This window comes from Quercus suber, unplaced genomic scaffold (genome assembly GCF_002906115.3).
Source record: "Quercus suber isolate HL8 unplaced genomic scaffold, Cork oak 2.0 scaffold_75, whole genome shotgun sequence".
NCBI lineage: Eukaryota > Viridiplantae > Streptophyta > Magnoliopsida > Fagales > Fagaceae > Quercus > Quercus suber.
In genome coordinates this window covers 1,596,760-1,607,294 of record NW_027069540.1, presented here as the reverse complement: position 1 = coordinate 1,607,294, position 10,535 = coordinate 1,596,760, and the positions used below count along the sequence as shown (strand labels likewise).

The window sequence follows — 10,535 nt, the reverse complement described above, 5'->3', positions numbered from 1 at the left end:
AAAAAAAAAGTCCCCCCCCCCCCCCCCCAAAAAAAAAAAAAAACGATTTTGTAAAAAAACATAATTTCCAAAAATAACATGGTTATTTTAGCAGCTTCTTTACCCCCATGTTAGAGAAAAAAAATTCAAAGGAAAAAGTAAAACTAGAATAAAAAGGAGAGAGCAAAATTTAGTGTTGGGTTATTCCTCTGTTTGATTGCACGAAAAAGAAACTGTTTTAAAGTTCCTAAGAAAAAAGAAAAGAAAAAGAACATAAAAAAATAATGAAAAGAAAACTGAGAAAAGTGATAAGAGAAATGGGAAGTGGGTTAGAATTACCTTGAGAGCTCTTCGTCTTGAAAGTCCTTCAACACTGCATAACTGGTAAAAAGGCAACTAATAATTAATTACACAAACGGAGAGAAAAAGTGCTTAACAAATCAAATGAGAACGTAGTCTACTAGACTTTCTATGTGGTATATTTTGGTACAACTTATTTTCAATAGCTTACCATTTTGTATAATGTGAGACAAAGAGTTAAAAGTTAATTTATTGCGAAAAAGATAAAAGTTAGATATTTAAAAAAAAAAAACTAAGATTAAAAGTAAAAAGCTGAAAGCTATGTCATTACAAGCATCATATAGTTTGCTCATGGCCGGTATCTCTGTAATTCCATGGTTTGGCTCAAGTCACATATTTTTTTACTAAAGGAATTAAGACTTAAGGCCCATTTTGTCTTTATTTGTACTTAAAAGCTTATTTGAAACATTAGGAACCAATTGAAACATTAGGAACCAAATTGACACGTAACAAAAAGTTCAAGAATTAAACTTGTAATTTAGTCCGTAACCTTTTGGTACTGTGTCAACTTAGTTTTTACCGTTAAATGGAAAATGTTGACATGATTAACGGTCAAAATGAAAATATTTTTTTTACCAACTCAAATGCCACATGTAATGTTGACAAAGATTAAGCTAAAAAATGTTCCTTAAAAAAAGAAAAAGAATGAAAGATTAAGCTAAAAAAACAAAAAACTTGAATTCAGACCCAACCGCTTGTGGGTAATTTGTAATTAACCCTAGAAGTTTTCTAAAAAATGGTGGTCCTTTGCAATTACTCACTTTCAAATTATTATAATTCTGCCAGACATTTTGAAGTAGTTGCTTCCTTTAGACTTGTTCAATCCTTTAATTTTGGATTGTCCTCAACTATTTGAACTTCTCTATGTTTAAAAACTAGTTACATAACCATGTAACAATTTTCTTTAACCATTATATAGTTTCTTTGATTTGTAATATTAAACCATGCGTCATTAAATTTTATTTCACACAAATTTTCTCACATGGCGTCCTTTTTGGGGTAAATTTAAAAAAAAAAAAAAACAAATTCTTGTTNGGGGTAAATTTAAAAAAAAAAAAAAAACAAATTCTTGTTTAGTTTGAAAATTTTGAAACAATAAGCTGTCATTTTAAACCATCCCTAAAATATAGATTTTTGACAAGGATTTAACTGTTTCACAGAATACTTTCTTTGCATTATATGAACCATAACTGTGCTACTAGAAGGATATTGGGAAGAACATCCAACTGAGCCATGCATCAACAGGAAGTTACAACAATGCAACGCATAAATACCACCCAATTAAAATAGAGTGCTACGGTTGTGTTTGTCAAAGGATGTATTCCTGTTTTTCTTCTGTCTTGTCGAATTGTCTATTTCTATAACTATTCAATATTTTCCTCTCCCATGCATATAATTAAAAGAGGCTTCACCAGTGCGGCATCCACGGTGGTGGCTTTCGAGTGAGAGGACTAGGAAGTGGTTTGGAGGGCATAAGGAGGTCGAGAAGAGAGAGAAATTTTATTAATCAAGCACATTAATTTGAAAGTGTATATACATATATATATAAAAGAGGAAGCTAAAATGCCAGACAGAAAGATAAATGAGTCTATGATATGTTATGATCTTAAAGTATCCATCAACAATGGGGTCTGGCAAGCCGAAGACCCCGTTACCGAATCCTTCCCTCTCTTCGTCTTACAGCTTACTGTTATTATTCTTATCAGTCGCCTTCTCTTCTTGGTCCTCAAACCCCTCCACCAGCCTCGTCTAATTGCTGAGGTTTTGGTAAGAACAATATGTTACATATATCAATTTCATGCTAATTAATAACATATTGATGGACATAATCCTTTAAAAATTAAGCATCAAAGCTTGTATGTATATTCGTTTTGGTATGAAGGGTGCTATTAGCTAGTTTCGCATACATGATGCAATCATGTGCAACTTTTGTGCATGCGTACTGTTACATGGACTAACAAAAATTCACAATTTTTATGTAGGCTGGTTTTATCATAAGTCCAAACATGTTGGGGCAATTCAAATCTGTCCAAAGAATTTTCCCAGCAAGGGGTATCATGCTCATTGAAACGGTGGCATACTTAGGCCTGGTTTTCTATGTGTTCCTGACTGGTTTAGAGATGGACTTGACTGCAATCTTGAGAGCAGGGAAAAGGGTAATGGGCATTGCTATGACCGGAATTCTCATTCCAATGGGGATAGGAATGGGGTTGTTTTTCTTACTTAATCACCAAAGTAGTAATACCACAGCTGTGGGCTGCATGTTCTGGGCTGTTGCACTCACCATCACGGGCTTCCCGGTGCTCACACGAATCCTTGCTAATCTGAAGCTCCTTCACTCGGATATTGGGAGAATTGCCATGTCTGTGGCTATGCTCAATGACATATACACTTGGGTTCTTATTGCAATTTTGATACCAGTAGGTATCAATCTCAAAACTGCATCATACTCATTAAGTGCACTCATAGTCTTTGTGCTAATCTGCTTTTTCGTGGTCCGCCCTATCGTTGAAAAGGTAATCCAATTCACTTCAGGGGACAACTACAGCGAGTACTATTTGTGTATTGTGCTTACTGGAGCACTGCTCTGTGGTAGCATCACTGATGCAATTGGTGCACACTCCGTTGTGGGAGCTTTTTTGTTTGGGCTTATCATACCCAGTGGGGATTTAGGGGATGCGCTTTTGGATAGGCTAGATGACTTTGTGTCTGGGATTATGTTGCCACTCTTCTTTACCAGTTGTGGGACAAGAATTGATCTCACCAAGATTATGGAAGACACACCGTGGTATATAGTGGTTTTGGTAATATGCTTGGCTTGCATGGCTAAAGTTTTGAGCTCTCTTACAGTTAGCATTATCTTTAACATGCCTCTTAAAGATGGTGCGGCTCTTGGAGTACTTTTGAACACCAAAGGCATCTTGGCCCTTATTATCCTCAACGTTGGGAGGGACAAAAAGGTACTACTTACATTCTTGCTATTTGTTAAGGGCATGTGATCAGCTTTTCATGCATCTTCTAGTTAACAGAAACAACAAATTTTCCCACTTTTTTTTTACTACATTTGAGATGAAAAATTACGACTTTTACGGTATAATAACAATCATAACTTGCCACACTTCAACAATATTGAAATATTTTTGTGAAATTTATTGACTGTTTTGGTTTTAAACTTATTTTGACATCATTACATATTTAACAAGTCATAATTATGTATTTGATATTCATATACATTAATCTCTTTCTAATCCAGATATTGAGCCACCAATACTACACTGTGATGATAGTTGCTCTCTTGATAATGACTATTGCCGTAGCGCCAATCATGTCAGCCATCCACAAGTCCAGAAAGGGTTTAAAGCATTACATCCTCAGGACCATTCAAAGATCAAAGCTTAACACTGAACTCCGAGTCCTTACATGTGTTCATGCAACAGCAAACATATCAGGCATGATTAGCCTCCTTGAAGTATCCCATGCAACTAAATCATCCCCAATGACTGTCTTCGCTCTCCACCTAGTTGAGCTCACTGGCCGCGCCTCTGCCATGCTTATTGTCCACTCTACGCGCAAATCAGGCGCACACAACCCTAGCCGTGCACAAGCAGACTCCAATGTCATCATCAATGCCTTCGAATCATTCGAGCAAGAAAACCACCTGGTCACTGTGAATCCACTCACAGCCATGTCTCCATATGGGACAATGCACGAGGATATTTGTAGTTTGGCTGAAGACAAGCGTGTTGCTCTAATTCTACTCCCATTTCACAAACTCTCAACTGTTGATGGGCGAATGGGGGAAGAGAATGCTGCTTATAGAGGCATAAATCTAAATGTTTTACCCAATGCACCATGTTCAGTGGGAATCTTTATTGATCGTGGACTAGCCGCGGCTGTGAGACCCGGCGGGCCTAATGATAAAGTGAAGTGCCGGTTTGCCATGCTCTTCATTGGTGGCCCAGATGACCGTGAGGCACTAGCTTATGCATGGAGAATGGCGGGTCACCCTGGAATTAGCTTAACAGTTGTGCGGTTCCTTCCGAGTGAGGATGTGGTGGCGGACGTGGAGTCAGTAAACACAAACGAAGAACAAGGGATTCTAGAGGTTGTAGCTGATACTGAGAGGCAAATGACAATTGATGACAACTATATAAATGAGTTTAGGCTGAACACTGCTAATGACGAGTCAATAGTGTACTTAGAAAAGGTGGTGAGCAATGGGGAAGAAACGGTTTCGGTAATAAGTGGAATGGAAAATTGTTACGACTTGTATGTAGTGGGAAAAGGACAAGGAGTGGTGTCACCACTCACGTTGGGATTATCAGATTGGAGTGACTGTCCAGAACTAGGTACCATTGGGGATGTGTTAGTGTCTTCAAGCTTTGCATTGCATGCTTCAGTTCTTGTGGTTCAACAGTATGGGTCTGGGGGTGAAGCTGAGGAGAGGGGCATGGTGACATCGATAGATGGTTCGCGGCGGGAGCGTTTTGGTATGCGACGGAGAATGAGATCTTCACAGAGCACAAAGGGAATGGTGTTATCTGATAGTGACTGGCCGGTTGGGAATAATGCTTGAGGGTTTTTATTGTAAGGCTTATGATTCGATTGTCTCACACTCTTAGGGTCCGTTTGGATAGCACTTATTGTTGCTGAAAGTTGCTAAAAACTGATTGTTGCTAAAAATTGATTGTTGCTGAAAACACTGTAGCAAAATAATTTTTAAATGTGTAAATAGTATTGTGGGACCCACTTTTAATATTAAAAATTGGATGAACAGTGCATGAACAGTACACACAGTTCATGCACAGTGAATTTGGTCTCCAAAGTCAAAAAAGCCGGCAGGAAAAAAAAAAAAAAAAAAAATTGTTGGGTTATTCCTCTGTTTGATTGCACGAAAAAGAAACTGTTTTAAAGTTCCTAAGAAAAAAGAAAAGAAAAAGAACATAAAAAAATAATGAAAAGAAAACTGAGAAAAGTGATAAGAGAAATGGGAAGCGGGTTAGAATTACCTTGAGAGCTCTTCGTCTTGAAAGTCCTTCAACACTGCATAACTGGTAAAAAGGCAACTAATAATTAATTACACAAACGGAGAGAAAAAGTGCTTAACAAATCAAATGAGAACGTAGTCTACTACACTTTCTATGTGGTATATTTTGGTACAACTTATTTTCAATAGCTTACAATTTTGTATAATGTGATACAAATAGTTAAAAGTTAATTTATTGCGAAAAAGATAAAAGTTAGATATTTAAAAAAAAAAACTAAGATTAAAAGTAAAAAGCTGAAAGCTATGTCATTACAAACATCATATAGTTTGCTCATGGCCGGTATCTCTGTAATTCCATGGTTTGGCTCAAGTCACATATTTTTTTACTAAAGGAATTAAGACTTAAGGCCCATTTTGTCTTTATTTGTACGTAAAGCTTATTTAAAACGTTAGGAATCAAATTGACATAAAACAAAAAGTTCAAGAATTAAACTCGTAATTTAGTCCGTAACCTTTTGGTACTATGTCAACTTGGTTTTTACCGTTAAATGGAAAATGTTGATATGACCAACGGTCAAAATGAAAATAATTTTTTTACCAACTCAAATGCCACATGTAATGTTGACAAAGATTAAGCTAAAAAATGTTCCTTAAAAAAAGAAAAAGAAAGAAAGATTAAGCTAAAAAATGTTCCTTAAAAAAAGAAAAAGAAAGAAAGATTAAGCTAAAAAAACAAAAAACTTGAATTCAGACCCAACCGCTTGTGGGTAATTTGTAATTAACCCTAGAAGTTTTCTAAAAAATGGTGGTCCTTTGCAATTACTCACTTTCAAATTATTATAATTCTGCCAGACATTTTGAAGTAGTTGCTTCCTTTAGACTTGTTCAATCCTTTAATTTTGGATTGTCCTCAACTATTTGAACTTCTCTATGTTTAAAAACTAGTTACATAACCATGTAACAATTTTCTTTAACCATTATATAGTTTCTTTGATTTGTAATATTAAACCATGCGTCATTAAATTTTATTTCACACAAATTTTCTCACATGGCGTCCTTTTTGGGGTAAATTTAAAAAAAAAAAAAAACAAATTCTTGTTTAGTTTGAAAATTTTGAAACAATAAGCTGTCATTTTAAACCATCCCTAAAATATAGATTTTTGACAAGGATTTAACTGTTTCACAGAATACTTTCTTTGCATTATATGAACCATAACTGTGCTACTAGAAGAGATATTGGGAAGAACATCCAACTGAACCATGCATCAACAGGAAGTTACAACAATGCAACGCATAAATACCACCCAATTAAAATAGAGTGCTACGGTTGTGTTCGTCAAAGGATGTATTCCTGTTTTTCTTCTGTCTTGTTGAATTGTCTATTTCTATAATTATTCAATATTTTCCTCTCCCATGCATATAATTAAAAGGGGCTTCACCAGGGCGGCATCCACGGTGGTGGCTTTCGAGTGAGAGGACTAGGAAGTGGTTTGGAGGGTATAAGGAGGTCGAGAAGAGATAGAAATTTTATTAATCAAGCACATTAATTTGTAAGTGTATATACATATATATAAAAGAGGAAGCTAAAATGCCAGACAGAAAGATAAATGAGTCTATGATATGTTATGATCTTAAAGTATCCATCAACAATGGGGTCTGGCAAGCCGAAGACCCCGTTACCGAATCCTTCCCTCTCTTCGTCTTACAGCTTACTGTTATTATTCTTATCAGTCGCCTTCTCTTCTTGGTCCTCAAACCCCTCCACCAGCCTCGTCTAATTGCTGAGGTTTTGGTAAGAACAATATGTTACATATATCAATTTCATGCTAATTAATAACATATTGATGGACATAATCCTTTAAAAATTAAGCATCAAAGCTTGTATGTATATTCGTTTTGGTATGAAGGGTGCTATTAGCTAGTTTCGCATACATGATGCAATCATGTGCAACTTTTGTGCATGCGTACTGTTACATGGACTAACAAAAATTCACAATTTTTATGTAGGCTGGTTTTATCATAAGTCCAAACATGTTGGGGCAATTCAAATCTGTCCAAAGAATTTTCCCAGCAAGGGGTATCATGCTCATTGAAACGGTGGCATACTTAGGCCTGGTTTTCTATGTGTTCCTGACTGGTTTAGAGATGGACTTGACTGCAATCTTGAGAGCAGGGAAAAGGGTAATGGGCATTGCTATGACCGGAATTCTCATTCCAATGGGGATAGGAATGGGGTTGTTTTTCTTACTTAATCACCAAAGTAGTAATACCACAGCTGTGGGCTGCATGTTCTGGGCTGTTGCACTCACCATCACGGGCTTCCCGGTGCTCACACGAATCCTTGCTAATCTGAAGCTCCTTCACTCGGATATTGGGAGAATTGCCATGTCTGTGGCTATGCTCAATGACATATACACTTGGGTTCTTATTGCAATTTTGATACCAGTAGGTATCAATCTCAAAACTGCATCATACTCATTAAGTGCACTCATAGTCTTTGTGCTAATCTGCTTTTTCGTGGTCCGCCCTATCGTTGAAAAGGTAATCCAATTCACTTCAGGGGACAACTACAGCGAGTACTATTTGTGTATTGTGCTTACTGGAGCACTGCTCTGTGGTAGCATCACTGATGCAATTGGTGCACACTCCGTTGTGGGAGCTTTTTTGTTTGGGCTTATCATACCCAGTGGGGATTTAGGGGATGCGCTTTTGGATAGGCTAGATGACTTTGTGTCTGGGATTATGTTGCCACTCTTCTTTACCAGTTGTGGGACAAGAATTGATCTCACCAAGATTATGGAAGACACACCGTGGTATATAGTGGTTTTGGTAATATGCTTGGCTTGCATGGCTAAAGTTTTGAGCTCTCTTACAGTTAGCATTATCTTTAACATGCCTCTTAAAGATGGTGCGGCTCTTGGAGTACTTTTGAACACCAAAGGCATCTTGGCCCTTATTATCCTCAACGTTGGGAGGGACAAAAAGGTACTACTTACATTCTTGCTATTTGTCAAGGGCATGTGATCAGCTTTTCATGCATCTTCTAGTTAACAGAAACAACAAATTTTCCCACTTTTTTTTTTTACTACATTTGAGATGAAAAATCACGACTTTTACGGTATAATAACAATCATAACTTGCCACACTTCAACAATATTGAAATATTTTTGTGAAATTTATTGACTGTTTTGGTTTTAAACTTATTTTGACATCATTACATATTTAACAAGTCATAATTATGTATTTGATATTCATATACATTAATCTCTTTCTAATCCAGATATTGAGCCACCAATACTACACTGTGATGATAGTTGCTCTCTTGATAATGACTATTGCCGTAGCGCCAATCATGTCAGCCATCCACAAGTCCAGAAAGGGTTTAAAGCATTACATCCTCAGGACCATTCAAAGATCAAAGCTTAACACTGAACTCCGAGTCCTTACATGTGTTCATGCAACAGCAAACATATCAGGCATGATTAGCCTCCTTGAAGTATCCCATGCAACTAAATCATCCCCAATGACTGTCTTCGCTCTCCACCTAGTTGAGCTCACTGGCCGCGCCTCTGCCATGCTTATTGTCCACTCTACGCGCAAATCAGGCGCACACAACCCTAGCCGTGCACAAGCAGACTCCAATGTCATCATCAATGCCTTCGAATCATTCGAGCAAGAAAACCACCTGGTCACTGTGAATCCACTCACAGCCATGTCTCCATATGGGACAATGCACGAGGATATTTGTAGTTTGGCTGAAGACAAGCGTGTTGCTCTAATTCTACTCCCATTTCACAAACTCTCAACTGTTGATGGGCGAATGGGGGAAGAGAATGCTGCTTATAGAGGCATAAATCTAAATGTTTTACCCAATGCACCATGTTCAGTGGGAATCTTTATTGATCGTGGACTAGCCGCGGCTGTGAGACCCGGCGGGCCTAATGATAAAGTGAAGTGCCGGTTTGCCATGCTCTTCATTGGTGGCCCAGATGACCGTGAGGCACTAGCTTATGCATGGAGAATGGCGGGTCACCCTGGAATTAGCTTAACAGTTGTGCGGTTCCTTCCGAGTGAGGATGTGGTGGCGGACGTGGAGTCAGTAAACACAAACGAAGAACAAGGGATTCTAGAGGTTGTAGCTGATACCGAGAGGCAAATGACAATTGATGACAACTATATAAATGAGTTTAGGCTGAACACTGCTAATGACGAGTCAATAGTGTACTTAGAAAAGGTGGTGAGCAATGGGGAAGAAACGGTTTCGGTAATAAGTGGAATGGAAAATTGTTATGACTTGTATGTAGTGGGAAAAGGACAAGGAGTGGTGTCACCACTCACGTTGGGATTATCAGATTGGAGTGACTGTCCAGAACTAGGTACCATTGGGGATGTGTTAGTGTCTTCAAGCTTTGCATTGCATGCTTCAGTTCTTGTGGTTCAACAGTATGGGTCTGGGGGTGAAGCTGAGGAGAGGGGCATGGTGACATCGATAGATGGTTCGCGGCGGGAGCGTTTTGGTATGCGACGGAGAATGAGATCTTCACAGAGCACAAAGGGAATGGTGTTATCTGATAGTGACTGGCCGGTTGGGAATAATGCTTGAGGGTTTTTATTGTAAGGCTTATGATTCGATTGTCTCACACTCTTAGTATATACATGAAAAAGTCTAGGATCATATAATTAATTTTTCATAACTTTTTGTGACAACTATGACGTAGTAGAGTGTGATTGATAAAGAAAAAAAAGTGGATTCATGTGTAAGTGATAGTTAATCATTTACAATCTATCATGTTAGAGTTGTAACAAAAAAGTTATGGAATAATTTGTGGTGATAGTTAATCACTTACAATCTATCACGTTAGAGTTGTAACAAAAAAGTTATGGAATAATTTGTGGTCCTATAACTACACTACACATAGGGGAAACACCATTTTTAATCTTGTGTTAAATGTAGGCATTCTTAAAAAATGTGGATACATAACTTAAGAGTATAGGTATTGTTATATGTACTAAGTGTACATGTGAAACAATAACTTCTCATTATGAAAGAAAACACTGGACAATTATAGTCATCATTTTTTCGTTTGTTGATCACAACTTATTGTCTCCACAAGTTGTGAAAGTGTGTAATGGATTGTGTAAATAGATTTACTCTTTTCATGTTGGCTATATATATATATATATTATTTATTTATTTAGATGGATATGG

General features: G+C 37.3%; 2 protein-coding genes across 2 annotated transcripts; both read left to right on the top strand.

The window, feature by feature from the left end:
* The first annotated feature begins 1,902 nt into the window (after nt 1–1,902).
* LOC136067512 (cation/H(+) antiporter 15-like) lies at nt 1,903–4,915 on the top strand. Its single transcript, XM_065773490.1, has 3 exons — nt 1,903–2,106; nt 2,322–3,299; nt 3,593–4,915. The coding sequence occupies exons 1-3, from the start codon at nt 1,903–1,905 to the stop codon at nt 4,913–4,915; spliced, it is 2,505 nt and encodes an 834-aa protein (XP_065629562.1).
* A 1,999-nt stretch (nt 4,916–6,914) lies between these two features.
* LOC112016481 (cation/H(+) antiporter 15) lies at nt 6,915–9,929 on the top strand. Its single transcript, XM_024049045.2, has 3 exons — nt 6,915–7,118; nt 7,334–8,311; nt 8,607–9,929. The coding sequence occupies exons 1-3, from the start codon at nt 6,915–6,917 to the stop codon at nt 9,927–9,929; spliced, it is 2,505 nt and encodes an 834-aa protein (XP_023904813.2).
* The last annotated feature ends 606 nt before the right edge of the window (nt 9,930–10,535 follow it).

Bases quoted from the DNA above. Each gene is read 5' to 3' on its own strand.
- LOC136067512 (XM_065773490.1), top strand. From the start codon at position 1,903: ATGCCAGACAGAAAGATAAATGAGTCTATGATATGTTATGATCTTAAA. The intron at 2,107-2,321 runs GTAAGAACAATA...ATTTTTATGTAG, and splicing joins GTCTAATTGCTGAGGTTTTG to GCTGGTTTTATCATAAGTCC. The intron at 3,300-3,592 runs GTACTACTTACA...TTTCTAATCCAG, and splicing joins ACGTTGGGAGGGACAAAAAG to ATATTGAGCCACCAATACTA.
- LOC112016481 (XM_024049045.2), top strand. From the start codon at position 6,915: ATGCCAGACAGAAAGATAAATGAGTCTATGATATGTTATGATCTTAAA. The intron at 7,119-7,333 runs GTAAGAACAATA...ATTTTTATGTAG, and splicing joins GTCTAATTGCTGAGGTTTTG to GCTGGTTTTATCATAAGTCC. The intron at 8,312-8,606 runs GTACTACTTACA...TTTCTAATCCAG, and splicing joins ACGTTGGGAGGGACAAAAAG to ATATTGAGCCACCAATACTA.